The sequence below is a fragment of the Amphiura filiformis genome, chromosome 8, assembly GCF_039555335.1.
Source record: "Amphiura filiformis chromosome 8, Afil_fr2py, whole genome shotgun sequence".
Taxonomy (NCBI): Eukaryota; Metazoa; Echinodermata; class Ophiuroidea; order Amphilepidida; family Amphiuridae; genus Amphiura; species Amphiura filiformis.
Genome location: NC_092635.1, coordinates 26,236,442 through 26,254,403, shown reverse-complemented (window position 1 = coordinate 26,254,403; position 17,962 = coordinate 26,236,442). Strand labels below are relative to the sequence as shown.

General features: G+C 36.9%; 1 protein-coding gene across 1 annotated transcript; it reads right to left on the bottom strand.

The window, feature by feature from the left end:
- On the bottom strand, positions 1-17,707 carry LOC140158868 (uncharacterized). Its single transcript, XM_072182125.1, has 7 exons — positions 17,461-17,707; positions 13,646-13,723; positions 11,879-12,020; positions 3,362-3,403; positions 2,364-2,525; positions 1,256-1,519; positions 1-444 (listed from the first exon to the last, which is right to left on the bottom strand). Exons 3-7 carry the CDS (start codon positions 11,986-11,988, stop codon positions 411-413), a joined length of 612 nt encoding a protein of 203 aa, XP_072038226.1. The 5' UTR covers positions 11,989-12,020; positions 13,646-13,723; positions 17,461-17,707; the 3' UTR covers positions 1-410.
- Positions 17,708-17,962: the final 255 nt, after the last annotated feature.

The following is a 17,962-nucleotide window of genomic DNA, read 5'->3' as shown; positions in this document are numbered from 1 at the left end:
TGTTTGTAGTATTGAATTCTACCCTTCAGAAAATTCATATAAAAAGCCTTTCATTATTCCCAAGAAGGCTTCGACAAAGGATTACAACAGCTAGCAATGCCATTTCACGAAAATCCTCTGGATAAGAACCAAAAAATTAATTTTATGTGGCCCAACATGCGCAAATGGCGCATAGTGTCATCCATATTCACAAAAAGAGCTACCACACAAATGAAGAATGAATTTTACATCGCGTACAGATGTGGATGGATTATTGTCGTAGCCAATTAAATATTATCTACATTGAGCTGCTTGGACCCAGGTTAGGTAATAATACTAAGTCTATGTAGCTACAACAAGAGACATGTATGTCGTATCCATGTTAAAAAGTTTCTGTACAAGTCTTCTTTTGTAATAACATCATTAGCTAATTAGTCTTCTCCATTCTGATCTGGGCTGATTTCTCTGTGGTGAAAAGAAAATAATGAAGGAAAAACAAACAAAGAAAAAAATTATAAAAGGTAACATAATATTGCAACTGAGATGAACCGATACTTTTCATATTGAATTTGGTAGTGACATCACTGCTTTTACATGGTTGCATCACAAACGTATGGACAAGCCACCCTTGTATCAGGGATGAGATTCTTCCTCTGATTAGAGTTTTTCTTCCCTATAGGAGTATAGGAGATTCATTAATTTGCTTCTTTTTGGTGCTTTTCCTTTTTTTTGAGGTAATGTTTTGTTTATTTGTTGGTCATCGTTGCTGTTTTTTTATGTTACTGCTGTTTTTATGTTGCTGTTGCTTTTTCCATTTCCTTGCGATTTTGAGATGGTGCATCAATTTTAAGTTCAATTCTATTCAAGGAATGTGTTCAAATCATATGAATGTTGCACCATCATTCTTTCTAGTAGCAACTGAAACTAAACTCTCATAATGGTATTTACCCAGTGAATCCCTTGCTCATAAACAAACTTCTAAGTTAATAAATTGTCAGTATCATCAATTTAGCTTTTTGTAGCAACTTTATATAAAAACACTTTATGATTTTAATAAATGTCTCCACCCGTGTCACAGAAGTTTCATGCTTAATTCTATATTACCTTTGCTGTTCAGTAGATATATCTCGCTACTATATTCGGATCCACATCTCGATTTCTTTGGAATTTTTACAATATTTTTGACCCTTCCTTTCATACTGCTGCTGTGATATTTGAAAAAAATCCTACAACTTATTGAATGATCCCTCTCGAATTATGATGTGACCATGTTTACCTTTGTTGTGGCTCTGGACTGCCCGTCCTACTCCTTTCCTCTACTCCGTTGTTCTCATTGTCTCTGTCATTTCTCTCTCCACTGCCCTCCTTGTCGCGACTTCTACTGCGCCGCTTATTATCTGGGCTATGACTGCGACTCCTACTACGACTTCTGCTACGGCTACGACTGCGATCTTTGTCCTTGCTACGGCTGCGTTCCTTGCTGCGACTACGTTCCTTGTCACTGCCACGGTCATCTTTTGGTGACATGCTTCTTCTACCCCTGTAGAGAGATTGGATTTTATGTTTAGTTTAGTTTCAGCATATTACAGGTTTGTACAAGTAGGCCCCCATCTCAAATAGCTGCCAGGTGTCATATTTCTGTAAAGTTTCTTATTTCTTTTTTCTGTGGTCAGAGCTGTGTGTATCGCTGCACAGGCGTAAACACACAGGCGATAAACAATCACGCTGATTGGCTGATCAACAGTCTTGACAACAAAATGGTTTACCCATTGGGCGTTGGCGTGTTTAAGGGGAGGAAATCTTGCCACTTCTACGCGATCGCCGATCACCAGCGCATACTTCGACCACAGAAGAAAAAATTAACTGTAGAATGCAGAAATGGTCTGTAGGGCAGCTATTGCCTTCTTACACGGATCCCTCAATATATATTTGCATATGCAGCAGTTAACAACAAATGTGACCAGCTCCAACAAAACCCCAGAACAAGTCGCCAGACATGTTTTAGGCCTTTAAAGATGACATTCCCAGAAAAAAATTAATCAAATTTTGGAATTCTTAATTTTGTGGTATTTGACTATGCACATGTAAGATGCCACCATGGCATGAGAATGGTATCAAATAACATTATTCACTTACACCAAGAGTTTGAATTTTTCTGCGAGTTGCGCATAGGACATAATTATAATATAGTATTCAGCAAAGCCATTCAGTGGTGCCTGACTGATCTTAAGGTTATCACATAAAAAAAACCACAGCCACGCATTGCTACCGAGCTTGATCTGTGATGACTTGATTTAATTATCCAATCAGAACCCCAGCACCAAATTTTCAGTCTGCTGAGTGAAGAACCTGTCGTAAACTATAGTAAGTGTGTAAAAACCCACCTGGACCCTGATTTCCTTCTGTCTCCGTCTCTGGATGTGGACCTCCTTCCAGACCCAGATCGTCTCCTCTCACGGCTGTCACGGGAGTGTGAACGTGATTTCCTATCACGTGAACGAGACCTTTTATCACTTGACCTACGCCTCCGTGACCTACCATGAGACCTGTAATAAACACATAATGCATTTATCTAGTTATGGATCTTTAACACAAAGACATCATCATTAAATTTAAAGTGCATAAATACAGTTCATGTAAGTGAACAATTTTAGCAGTGTGCAGAGGTTTTAAACTCAATGCAATATATAAATATTCTACAATTAATGCTTTGCTACATAATATGATATACACAGGTCTCTGTCTGACCACCTGTCAAACAGACTATACTATTTTTCATCAAGACAGCTATTTCATGCCGCATTTTGCTAAGTTGAAAAATACTGTATGTGTCTGTTGCCTTAATCTAAGCTAGTATTTTGTATCTGTTAAGAGATGTCTATGCAAAGGGCCTGGGTTAACGTTGCTGCCTATAACATCATCCCATATAGTGGCTTTCTTATTCCCACTAAATAACCATACATTATCATTTTACATGTCAAACAGACATAACGCTTGATGCATAGATGTGCTATGAGAACCATCATTTATTCAGAGAAATAATGCCCAGGTTGTTCTCCTGAATTTTGTTTTTGTCAGGCATTGGTTATTCTTTAACTTCCCAGTATCCTTTGCCATAAGCTTGAGTTTACCATTTTACGAAATAAACTTCCAAACCAAAATCAGCTTGGCTAGCATGGTATGCCAAGCACTGATAGCTTCCACTCCCGGCAGCAGCAAATATGTATACAGCGCAGCTGGAACCTTTTGCAGAACTGACCAATCACACTCCTGGATAACATCATCAAGTGGACTGTGTCTGTGTACAATATATATGTGATGGTATGTTCCCTGATGACCTCAAATTATTTGAAAGACCTGTAATATGAAAGAGCTCACATACCTGGATCTTGAGCGGCGTCTCCCATGAGATCGGGACCTTGATCTGCAAAAATAAAACACAAGTTATACAAAAACCATTACAAATTGCATATCTGTAAGACTGTAAAAAACAAATATTACCATACTTTAGTAAAACTCATACTGTACAAACCATGTTAGTTTTAAATCCATTCATTACATAATTACAACGATAGGAATCGTGCTCTGTAAAGGAATAATTTCAGGTAAAATATGACAATGAAATTTCCATATCTTACAGTACAAGTGTTTAACATGCTTATCAGCTGCTGCTTCTGCTTTATAATGGGACAAAATAGGTTGAATGATAAGTAAAATACATTATTATTACACATGATGGAATATTAACATGTACTGAGATATTAACAATGAGCTAAACCATGTGAATTCCACACTCCCACTGAGGATAATATTTGAATTCCAACCAAATTTAATAGTTTCAATATAAATCCCATATCCATCTGTTTAAAAAAAAATGGAAAGATGTTGATGGTGTTGGAATTCCAAAAAAAAAGTTCTCATTTGAGGCCAAATTGTGTAAATTCCAACTGGGTTTCTTAATTTCATCAGTTTTTCAACTGGAATTGAACATAAAACAAGCAACAATTTCCAGCTGGCTGAATTGAATTGAACATCAGGTGCAACTTGCAATGTAATCTTCTGCAGGGGGGGTGTGGATGCTCAATGGAATAGCCCAATTGTGGTTGATTAATTTGTCAGCAAAGTGGTGATGTAACGTCTTGGTAACTGGATCACGCTCCTGTTGGAATGATGGTATTTGCCTGTAGACTTTGTGTGGCGATCATTTTGATCGTGGTTCAGGACTCAAAAGCATGATCCAGTTGACATAGTGATATACTATTTTGCAGTAAACCTTTGACGAGCGCGACTACCGTGATGTTGCAAATTCGGAGCTAACAACGCGTACAGCGCACAGTTCATTCATAAATTTTCACTTGGCAACAGCAGATCGCTTCAGCAGCCAATCAAAGACAAGTGCGTCCAACGCAATAAATACGCGATGTATGCTTAAAATACACGCTCGTCAAAGGTTTACTGCCATTGATTAAAATCGGCTTACACATAAACACTTCACTGACATATAGGAGGGTCAAAGAATTCCTGTTTCTATTTTTTTTTCTAATGCATGAGCGATCTTTTAGAATTTGCTGATTTCAGGCAACAAACTTAAGTAACAATAATCATACACCAACAGTGATACCGTAAACGTTCGCCCTAATGGTGAACATTGGCTCATTTGCCTTGGGGTAAATTTCATGTACAAATAGAGAGCTCCCTCCTCTAAAATCCCAACAAGAGTTAAGGGTATGTGCCCTTATTTGCTGGTGGGAATTTTATGGGAGGGCACTTTTAGTTTGTGTCTAAAATTCCAGTTATGTCTAGGGAGTCCATAGCGCCATTAGGCGACCGTTAACATATGTGCAGGAACATTTTGACCCTCCATTTTCAAGCAAGCAATTGGCACACAATTGTATCAATCATCACATGAATAAAGCATTTTGTTTTCACCAAAATATCATTTCCATTTGCTACCTTCCCAAAAAATGTGATTATCACTGGGCTTATCATGAAATTAGCATACACTCTGATGTACGTTCATTCAATACACTCAACTGAATTACTACTACATGTACACAGTGAGTGTTATCAAGTTTTAAAATAATTTTCTATTGAATTACACCAGCCTGGCTTACAAATTATAATCCATGCACTAAAGTAATCCCAATTGATAGCATCTTTGCATCTCCACACAACCACAATAATGCTGAATTCCTGATTAATATTTTTCTTTTATTTGATTTTTTTTCATTTCCTGATTAATACTTCCCCGGAGCGAGCACCTTGGTTTGCCGATCAGGCAGTGGGCCATTCAATTTGAAATCCACACCCCCCCCCCTACAGAAGACACAACTTTAATCTTCCACAAATGGAGGATAGATTACAAATGGAGTCATCAGGTAACCCCATTTGATATTCACACTCCCTGTGTGGGAAAGTTAGGTCAAGTCTTCCACAGGGGGTATATGGATTTCAACTGGAACAGCCCAAAATGCAACAAAAGCACCAAGATTGACAGATACATTAATATTACAAAAGAAATTGCACTTTATTATTACAGCTCCATATCATCTGCCTGCCTCTGTAAGATGCTACCTGTCAATTCAACGAGTTGATCTGTTAATAATATTGATATCCATTAACACTTCTCACACACACCTTGTTGGTATCACCGTGCCAATCCTGAAAAAAAAATGACATTTTGAGCAATTTACTTTGAAATGTGTGGAAAATTACACTTGAAATTCATTCCAGAGTATCTGGATTTCTTGTCCTTGAATTTTAATGCAAAATTATACCCCAGGAAATAAAAGGAAAATGTTTGATAAATGTGTTTATCGTCACTTGGCATAGATTGAAAACTGCCATGTAGAATATAACCATTGTGCTACAGGCCTTCTAAAATGATTGAAACTGAACTTGTGTGAATTTAGTATTAAATGCAATGTATCACAGAATTACACCAAACTCACCATATTCTAATTTTTAATACAGGTCTGCAAATGCAGAGATGAAAAGTTTGAAATTTTATTCTGCTTTGATAACAAATGTAACAAATTAGTAGAAGGAAAAAAATAGAGGGGAAATCTTTTTTTTAAATCGCAATTCTCGTCTATTTTATATAATAAAGAAAGAAATTATACAAAATTTGTTTATATCAAGGCTAAGCATGTTACACATAGCTACAGCGTAAATGATCGTGTATCGTGGAAATTGCTCTGTATAGAATGTTTCACTCTTTATTGTGTTCCAGACGAGGGCACATTATTGCGATTAATTGGCCCTCACATTGGACAAATCACAGTGCGCGATTTTGAGAGTATATGAGAGAGATTTAACATTTCAAAATGTACAATAATTGAGGAGTCTGCAGGAAGTGGTAAAACATGTGCATCTAGAACACTGTTAAATTTTGGCTTGAAGATTAATGAACATTTAAACCATCTGAAAAAATTGATGATTTACTTGTTAGTACAGTTACATGTAACAGGAGGTATCACCACTCTATCATTGAACTGAAGATCAGCTTTTGTACTGCCAAATTAAAACTTAATTATGACGCTTACCAATACACAGGGTCAAATGAGAAATTTTAACACATAGGCCTACATGTACATCAAAAATACAATGTGTCTGAAGTGAAGTCATAATCATAAGCCAGATGTTTTGGATGGAAATTTGATCAAGACATTAAGATATTTGTCCAATATTTGAACTGGTGCATTGAAAAGAGGAGCTTCGACAGTTGTTACTTAGAAAAGGGGCACTTACTAAATTTCAGCTTATTCTCACGTAAGATCAAAATTCCAACAGTTTCTTAATATTTCTCAAATGTCATTCCTTTTTCATATCAAAATCCTATCATTCTTTGATTGGAAATTTTGGCAATATAAAGTTTCTAATACATGTAAGTAATTACCATGGTTTTGCCTTGGTATAGCAGCATTTATTTTTGTTACCAGGATTTTGCTTTGAGTGACAGCTGACAGGTTGGCTAATGGACTAATTGCTACAATGCTGTATTGTCACTGGTGCACAACAATACATCACAGATGCAATTACTATAATGCCGAATCACCCAGTATCATATGATGTACAACATCTGTGCTCCTTTGGAATAATTTATTTCTAGTTAATCAAATTGATTTTACAGCTAAATCTATATATAAAGAATATATCTGCATACATGTAATATGAGCTGATACCTACTTTAGGGCTATACATGTATACTGGCCTGTACGGTGACAAGATTTGGAAAATAATTTGGCAATAGGTAAGTGCTTGACATAACCATACATTTTTAAAGTTATGAACACAGAGAAACTGGCACACACATAAAGTCACATATGTACACGGCCCTACCTGACTGTGATAGCAATTGTGGACCTTGTCCTTGTGTATTATTACTATCAAAATGAGGTTTTTAATGTTGAATAATTTAGACGTAGCTCCTAAAATTCATTTGGCATGCATTTGCGACCTACTGAAGACCTCCACGAATTGAAGACGGTGCTCATTTGCAGATCGGTCCATGGTTTGAATGTGAAAAGTCTTGTGTGTCCTCGTTTGCAGGCAAACAGTGACACACCCCACCCACACACCCCCACACACACAATGAAATGACACATGAACAAAGACAAAAGTATAAAGACACCCACCCACACAAAAGTATAGTGCTCATCATTCCTGAATGAACTTGCAACATGTCAGACCTTAACATTTACTGTGTCTGTAGTTGCCTCTTTACCAACATATGTCAAAGACTAAACTTGCCGAAGGCACAGATCATCCCCACATACAAACACACAGATGGCCACTTGGACAGACACATGTACATTGTAGAAGAAACAATTATCACATGGAGAGACACACATTTTCACAAAGATACAGTGCTTAGTTCTGTAACTCATTCACCCAATTATACAGTAAAATACATGTACCAAATCACACAGACAATTTGAACAAGACAAAACTTACAAAATGTCAAGCTCTAACATTTAATCTGTGGTTGCCTCCTCCCCAATATGCATCGAAGACTAAACCATCCGAAGAAGGTTACAATGTACTCTATTCCTTCATTTGGGGTTACAAGTATTTGTCATTTTGCTGGATTGAATGCTTGGTTGTGGATTTTATTCTTCACAATTATCTCCAAAATTATTCCCAAGTTACAATGAGTATGTAGGCATAATCGGCATCATCAATCTATCTTGTTTAGATCTAGGCGAATTAGAAGTTTGCAGATGCTTCAAAATGATCAGGAATGGCAAACCTCTATGATAATTGGACCCAATTTTCATACGTATGTGTGTGTGTTTTGATATGCAAAAATTCAAGAAATTTCATACTGTACTAGGTTGGTTTACTAAATAAGAAATATAACAAAATACAAAACTGAGCGAGAGTTTGAGGGTGCATCTACATGAAACTCAAAATAAATGCACATCATTGTTCGTCCCCTCTCAAGCATGAAAATGACATCAAAGCATGTTTTCAGGACTGGAGTCATGCTAATATACTAAAATGCAGTAAACCTTTGACGAGCGCGTATTGTAAGGATACATCGCGTATTTACTGCGTTGCATGCACTTGTCTCTGATTGGCTGCTAAGGCGATATGTTGTTGCTGAGTGGAAATTTATGAATGAACTGTGCGCTGTACGCGTCGTTAGCGCCGAATTTGCAACATCACGGTAGTCGCGCTCGTCAAAGGTTTGCTGCATTTGACTATAGCTAAAGTTGCTTGCATGTATGAACTTTGTTTACACCAAGGGATGCAATTGACCTGTAATATCTGGGTTCCAAACTGGCCAATCCGTACATCCATTGTACAAGGGAAGTAAATTTCAAGAAGTCTTAAAATGGTCATGGGCCTCGCAACCCTGAAATACTCTCCTTGATAACATCATGCAACTTTGTAGTGAAAACATGCACTGATGCCATTGTCAACTTGAGGGGGCCAAAGTATAATGTCCAGTGACATCATGAACAGTTTCAAACTTTATGACTGAGAAGTCATCAACAAACAAAGCAATTACAAAGTGTCCAAAACAAATGGGCCAAATTAATGTCTGATTTTCTTAAAACAGTGCCTGGTCTTGGTAAAGCTGAATTTATACTTGATCGATTTTGTATAGAAGCGATTCTCACACATGCTATGTGTTTACTATGTTTTCAGAGCGTTGGGCTTAAACTATCGATATCCATTGCTTCAAGCAAGAACTTTTTGCAAGTTACCCCAACGATGCCACTTGTCATCACATGAATGTATTGATCACTGCCTTCCAACTGGATCAATTGTTTTGCTAATTAATTTACTTTTCTCAATCATTAACTGTCATTTATTGACTGCAATGAATGTTCTAAAAATGTATTTTGTTGCATTTTGAATATTTTAAAATTGTTGTCCGCAATCGCTATCAGTATCACCGTGGTTAGTATAAATGCAAAACGAGGAGCAATGCATCGGAAAATTTGGTGATTGCCCATTGATTTTGAAAAGCGATGCATCACTCAACGATCAAGTGTAAATTCAGCTTAAGTGTTTGTTCTGAATCTTGGGACACATTTACATCTGCTTGATTCAGAATTTAAATCATTCTTTGAAACTGGATCATAAGCTTTAACTATTTTGGAAGAAAAGACATCTTTAAGTACATCTTTGATTTCAAACAAACATTATAAATGCATTCTGACAAAATGCATTCTGATAGTGAATATTGAAGAAGAACCTTTAAGGTTTGCCAATTTTAAAGGTCTGTAGGCAGCATAAAACATGATACATGCGTTTATGATACAAATGTTGGAATTACATCACAAAGATAAGACAGCAGCTTTAAGAAATCAACACACTGATCCTTGCTCATTTTTTTCAGACACTCAAAAATGAAAAAATAAAAATATCAAATAGTGACAACTAAATTATAATAAACTTTATGAAGTGATAACATGTATGAGAGAATAAAACATATAAATGAACAAAACCTCTCCCATTTGAAACATGTATTGAACAGTTTTATCACATCACTTCATGTATGTCATATAGTTTTTTTACGAAATAATATTATGTTGACACAACTTGGTGACTTAGAGCGTGATGTGTACAAGCCAACCTAAATGGTCCCATTTGGAGAAAGAAAACAAGTACTTGTCTGTGAGTGTAACAGGTGTACAACAAAATCATGCAACTGAGGTACTGGCATTTGGCTGCTCACTCGATATTTATAATGTGATCAATGCCTATCTTGGTGCCTGTTTTGTTTCCTTGAACTAAATGATGTTACATGCTTGAAAACCCGGTGGAAAAGAGACTCGTTAAGGAGGTGGTCGCAACACAAAATGTATAACAGTTAAGATTGGAGACCTTCTTGAAGCCTGAATGATTAAAACACCGGAGATTGATGGAAATGTGCTGGAACTATAATAAAGTGCATTCAAAAAACACAAAAACGTTTATAATATTTAAGCACGACAAACACTATTTTTAAACACAAGTTTTTGCTTTGAAACATCCTGCGAATGAAAGATATAACGGTATAAATGGTAAAACAAATTGATGATGGACCATACCTGTGGTAATTATCTGTGGTAAATACATAATATGTGAGTCAGTGCCTGATGCAGAGGAAACAAGACTGGTTGGTAATGGCTTGCGTGCCTACACGATTCTGTTAAATTGGTTCTTGGTTTGGGTGGTGTCATGGCGTGTACACCTGTCGGACGCTTTCGCTCGGCCAATTGATTGGTCGTTTTGGTTTCGATGTCTTGGTAAAATTAGTGACCACCTGGTGGTGCTTGGTTTGGTTGGGGTTTGACTTGACATGTTGTGGTTGTGGTGATTGGTTGAAGTGGTGGTGGGCGGGGCGTGAGCTGTAACTCCCGAACTTTTGGTCGGATTGGTTGGCGCTGCTGCTGCGTGCACTGGTGCAGTGCCCACTTAAAAGACCAGTTGCATCCAGTCGGAAAACTGGTTCATGCTCATGGCATTCAGTGGTGGTATTAAGCTGCGTGACGGTTGGCTTGTCAACTCTTTGGTGCTTTTGGAAGCAACAAAAAATAAAATCCAAAAAGACAAACAAACAAAAAGGTGCGCCCATCACACGGTGGTGGTACTTTTCGACTTTCCAGATCATGATACTGGTGTGTCGGTGGGGTCTTCTGGTCAAAAAAACTGCCGAAAAGGGTTGGGCGGCTGTTGGTTGGCGGCCAGGTAGTAGACGGGCTGATTGTTGTATGATTGATTGTTGGGTCGCAAGATTGGTCATTATGATTGGTAGGGCACCTCTTGTGTATTGAACAGCGATCTTGCCTTGTAACATGTTGAGTACTGGGTTGGTACCAGCAGAAAGGTTGGTATGGTAGGGTAGGGAAAATTGATTTAGCCTAGACAATTCAGACGTTTATTCCACAAATATTATCAAAATAATACTTTAAAAAATCACAATATCAACAATTCCACAAAAGAAGCTTAAATGCACAAGCACACATTACTACAAAACTATAAAAAGTTCACTTTCAAGACTGAATGAAAGATTTGTTTTTTTGCACTAAGTAAAATATACTACATTCTATAAATTTATGATAATTATCTATAACAAATAGTTGAATTCTGATATTAAAATTGATCTAGTTACCAACATTTTAAGAAATTCTGGTTGCTTCCTAGCCAAACTCGACTATTTTTCTATGTTTTTTTAAATTCAGAATATTGTATGAAGTCCTTGTAAACAGTAAGTACTTTACCTTTACCGCCTAATTATTGAGGTAATCAAGACATAAAAGCCTACTCTTGCACTATATGTACCTAAATTGCCTAAAAAGTTATGCATTGACATCTGACATCTTACTTCCTGTTTATATCATGCAAACATTGAGTATATAGAAAGTGCATATCATGATACACATTAATTTTGAAAGCTTACCTGCTGCGATACCGTCCTCTATCCCGACCATAACCTCCGCCGCCACCCCGCCTCCTCCCCATCCCCTCTGCGTCCTCCTCCACCTCCGCCACTACTGTAAGGACAGGCATGCTCTAATCTAATACGACGGCCAAAGCATATTCTACAAAAACAAGAATGAAGCAAAGTGCACAAAAATCAACCAAAATATCATGTAGAAATTGTTTCTTTCTCAACTTGTGTGCTTTTTGGCTTTAAAATGAATATGTGGTCTGTGTCATACATTGTACAGCAATCTATTTACAGAACCAACCACACACAATTCAACCAACTTGTACAAACTTACTTGAAAATTAAAGCTTGCAAGGTGACCTGGTCAAAACTGGTGCTCTACATTTTTAATGAACAGGTGTTTCTTGGATTGGCAGTGATAATTCTTATTATTATGTTGTTGTTTTTTATATATTTTCAGATTAAAAGTTACATTTTCACCTCATTTTTTTAAATTTGGTGATTCAAACAATCACATTTTCATCATATTAGAATGAATATTTTAAACAGTTCTCTCAATAAAATAGTGACTTACTTACTGACATCATTTTCATCACTTGAAATGCGCAGCTTCTCTCACCAATAATGGAAAGGAACGTTACGATATTGAGAATAACATGTTATTTGAGATGGGCCTAAACTTGACACCAGCCAATTACCAAATCTTACAGAGAGTGAAATGGATCTTTTAATGTCCATCAATTTTCACGTCTTGTACGAATTGGATAAAGCTTTGCAGCCCTCGAATTAAGGATCTGAAGGGGCACGGCAACTTTTTTAGGGCAAGTTGATAATTGCCGTGGATTTTCACTGAAAAGGCAAGGCAGCACGGCAATTTGTAATATTTCAAAAGGGCACCAAGGCAATTTTTCTAAAGCGAATAGATGCATTACCGTCAGCTGAATTCGACACCAAAGTAAAATTCGACTCTCAACTTTACACTAAAACTAACCTGATTGCTTAAAAAACCTGCTTTATAATACAGTTTTATTTACTTAAATTTTGCGATCCCTAGTTCTGAGCTGCAAAACTGACTCGAAATGTAGCGATGAAACAGCTGTAACTTTGGTAATAATATTGATCAAATTCGCCGGGATAAAAACTATTTCGTGCAAAACATATCTAGAGATGGGCTCACATGTACAAGATAAGGCGATACGGAAGGGTATACGCCATCGGTTTGCAATGGGAAGTCAATGTTTGATAATCAAGAGAACAATTGATTTGCCCAGCGCTCAGATTTTGTTCACAACACGAGGTCAAGGGCGCTATAGTTACTAACAGCGTTTCTGATTGGTCGATAATGCGTTGAAGGTATTTCTCTGACCAATCGAGAAAATGAAATCAATTTCTAGTAACCAGATAATGTATAAGCCGATGTGATTGGCTGAATATGTAAGCTTACGTAGGGGTAATGAATATTAATTTACAACAAACTATTGTGTATACTGTGATTGATAGCTGGGTTACGATGCTCAAAATAGCGATCGTGTTCAAGATTTTCGATTTAATTTTCCACAATTTTGCTGGGATTTAACCAGTACTTGTTAATGATTTTATAATAAAAGGGCAGGGCTGGCCGGCTAGGGCACCCACGGCAACTTCATTTAGGGGCACGGCAAGTGACTGCCGTCGGTAAAGGACATATTTTGAGGGCATTGCGGCAATGGGGTGGGCACCCACGGCAATATGCCGTCGGTGCCGTGGGTTAATTCGAGGGCTGAAGCTTTGACATACCTTCCATCTAAGCCCCTGACAGCCCTATCTGCATCTTCTCTGTATTTGTACACCAAAAAAGCAAAACCGGGAGGATTTCTGTATGAGTAAACAAAGAAACAAAATGCAAATTCATAAGGTTTTAATGGAACAATAGAGTGTGTTATAATATCGTTACATAACATGCATCTAAAATCACCTTCGGTGCCAAGACTGGGTGTAATACAAGGAAATCCGAGGTACAAAAACCAGCTGCTCAAAGGTGAAAGGTCATTATGTTTGGCCTAGTTCTCTAAGTACTTTTTGAAGGATCAAACATGAAAGATGAAACATTTACAATATTAAATGTAATTAGAAATTTTAAGGGGGTACTACACCCCTGCCCAATTATGTGCCTATTTTTGCATTTTTCTCAAACTGGTGACAAGTAAAGATATGCATATTATAGGGGCAAGGACTACAACTACTGCACTGGAAATTATATTTCAGCACATACAACAAAAAAAGCTTATTCCCAAAATTTCAGTTGATTCCGATTTTGCGTAACTTGCGAGTTATGCATGATTATGTGTATTACACCGCTCCATAGGCTACTGTTAAAATTTCGTTCTTGTATACTAGAACGAAATTCAAATTAACGATATTTTTGCTAAGCGAATTAATCCATAAGAAATTTTTGGTACATAAACATTATGTAGCCAGAGATTTCCAGTGGTATAAAAATTTCAACTTTTTTTCAGAAAAGTGGGGGGATGAGGCTGTGGATCACGAAATGCCCTTTTAAGCTGCAGAGTGGAGAAATATATGCAAATAACATGACACAAAACTATACACAGCACATTGTCATCAGCCCACTATATCCATTTCACCACACTACTTCTGAGGTTAATCAGTTATTGCTGCACATGGTTAAATTGCTTCCGCCCGGACGGACAGTCAACCAGGCAGGCAACCATCTGGATGATATTTCTAAGCCCCACATAATCATTTTAATGAAGTATAGGGCCCAAAACTAGAAAATTCTATTCCAACTGACCAGCAGGGATTGGGAAACAATGGATGGGGAGAAGTTATTCACTGGTAGAACACCAGCGCTATGAACACAAAATCAGAATCAACTGAAATGTTGGAATAAGCTTTTTTCGTGAATATCTACTGAAAAATGTGATAAGGCTAATGGAACTCGATTGTTAGTTTCCTATTGACCGCCCGCATCACCTTTTCGATTTGACCAAAACTTTCATTATTTTTATAAAAAAATCAATTCTCTGAAAATTGAGATGGAAATAATCAAACGAAAAACTCTCAAAATGTCTGACATCCCCTGCTGATCATAATCAGCAGTTTTCTTAGTTGTAAGGGTAGAGGATGTGGTAAATAATGGAAATTTACGGATAACCTCATCATGTTTCTAGTGATTACAAAAATTGCAAATTTCTTTTCATTTAAAAAAAAACAAATTCAAATCTTTTCTCAATTTGTTGCAAAATGTCTGTAATGATGATCTAAGCATTAATACCCATTTTGAAATGGTCTTTCATCAACAATATACTTTGGCACTGGTGGGGTACCTAAATTTAGAGAAAGCTGTTCATAAAATCATTGATTTTGTTGATATAAATGTATAATGAAAAAAGACCAAATAATGAATAATGCAATAATGAAATAGCGACCTCGTCCTTTTTTTCAAACATCCAATCGGAAACTAATAATCAAGTTCCATTGGCCGTAATAAGAGGATGCTAGGATCACAAAATCCTCATACGGTATGTATATTTAAAACATTAAGGGGCATACTCGGCAGTGGGGTTTTACTCCCACCCTTTTTATTGAGGCACCCTTTATATTGAAAATTCCTGACCCCCACGCTTTTTACGGAGGCACCCTTTATATGGAAAATTCTTGACCCCGTTCATACATACGGTACCAGAACATTTTGTGATTCTTATCTCATCAAAATAATAACAAAAAACTAAGTACAAGTAAACATTATAAAAAACAATGATTTTCCTTCATTTTCCCTACCCACCCAGCAATCTCACATCCGGAACACCGGGCATAAACACTGTTTATGCCCGGCTCTCGACCAATCACGCGCACTGTTATATAGCGTGTATGTATGAATCAGTAATATTTGGTACTTAAGTCACTGTATCTTTAGCAAATATTTAGATGATTCATAAGATGAAAAAAATTAGTTGTTTTAGCTTCTTTTCAAAAATTGTTTTTTTAGCTTGTTGGATATTTTTTTATTGAAAGAGTTTAAGGTCATGTGTCATATGGTGGGGCACATTTGCGTTACAAGCACTGATTTTGATCATTTGCCCTCATTTTCACTCAAATTGATACATGTCAAAAACTATACATCTCACACCAACAAAACTATACATTTTTGGAAAGCTTATGTTCCAAGGAATCCAACAATGCAAAATTGATGTTGGTATACAGGGTGTGTAAGAAAATATATAGGGTGATATCATGAAAAAAAATTAATTTTACTAGAAAATTGATAATTTATTGCATTTGCTACTGATATGGAATACCTCTTGTAATCTAATTTTATGGCAGGCAAAACTATGAGCTTTAATAAAATGTATACTTTTGCTATGTTATGATTGACCAAAGTGGTGATACAGGGTGTGAAAATGTACGTAACTTTACACACCAAATGTTGATTACATTAAAAAAAATATTTTCTTTAGAGTGTATCCTACGCATATTTGGATTCCTGGGGTAAAATGCTTTCCAAAAATGTATACTTTTCCTATCTTAGGGTGTATATAATTCTCAAGATACAACAATTTAAAGCCAAAACGTGTGTTGTGACTGAAAATCTAGGCATTTGTGTGTAGTGAATAGGGAAAAATTGTGGGTCTTGTGACTTGCGGTTCTCAGTGAGCACTTGTAAACATGAAATAGATCAAATTAATAGTTGAATATGAATATTGAATGAACAAGCTTTGATTTGAGATCTATATGATTTGCATGTATAGCACAGAATTTGGCAATGATAAAATCTAAAATTCAAAAAGATATCATGTTTCCACAATATTTCTCATAGAGATTACACATACTCCTCTACCGCTTATCCTCTACCGCTTATCCTCCAGGTTTATCCTCGTTAACATTTTAATATTTTTCACTAATTAAATAAATGATAATTTCAAATTGTGAAACATATTTGAAAAGTAGAATAATCAAGCTGTATAATGAGCCCAAACTTTATGCAATTGGACAAAGAATAGCTCTGTACCAACAAGTTAAATCTGAAAGAGGAGAGAAAAATGTAACGCCTCCCACTATTTTGGGGTCCCACCATATAACACATGACCTTAAATCAAAGATGAAACTTTTAGTTTAAAGGAGTGTTTCGTGATCCTAGCATCCTCTTTGTATGACATTTTTCAGTACATATCCACGAAAAAAGCCTATTCCCAAAATTTCAGTTGATTGATTCCGATTTTGCGTTTGCGAGTTGTGCTTGATTATGTGTATTACACTGCTCCATAGACAATGCGTTGTAATTTCGTTCTGGTGCACCAGAACGAAATTCAAATTTCACGATATCTTTGCAAAACGAATTAATCTGCAAGAAATATTTTGTACATAAACATTATGTAGCCAGAGGTTTCCAGTGGCAGTGATATAAAAATCTTTTTTTGAGAAAAGTGGGGGGATGAGGCTGTGGATCACGAAATGCTTGTTAGAATATTAAACCTTATAGCACTATATAGTTAAGTTTGGGTGGTCCAAAAGAAAAGATCGCCGGAAAAGATCGTCATAAATGTGTGTACTATCATGTGTACTGAGCTGTAACTGTAAAGCAGTAAGCTTACCTCGCAACCCAGACGTCTACCAGCGGTCCGTATGTGTCAAATTCTCTCTCTAAATCGTATTTTCCAACTCTTGGACCAATATCCCCAACAAATATACGATGCCCCCCATAAGTTCTGTTGCCTCGTGACATGTTTGTTGTTAATTTACAAGAGAAAAATCAGCTATATTTTCAACTTCCCCATCCACACTTCTCGGAAACTGTCGATCGGCGTCTCTTCCTTTTCTTTCCTCTGACACACCACCCACTGAGGAAAAGGTATGCGTTTGTGAAAAATCTAGAAACACTACTGTGTTGCGCGGGTTGAGGGTGGGGGGAAGACAGTGCATGAGCTACAGGTAAGGGGTGGTGCAATAATTATGTGTACCCCTGGGGGTGAATTCTCAAAATGGTCTGCCAAAAAACGCTTGCCCCCCCCCTTCGGCCATGCCAAAAATCTCTGCCCCCCTTTTGGCGTGCCAAAAACCTTTGCCCCCCCTTTTGACGTGCCAAAAATCTTTGCC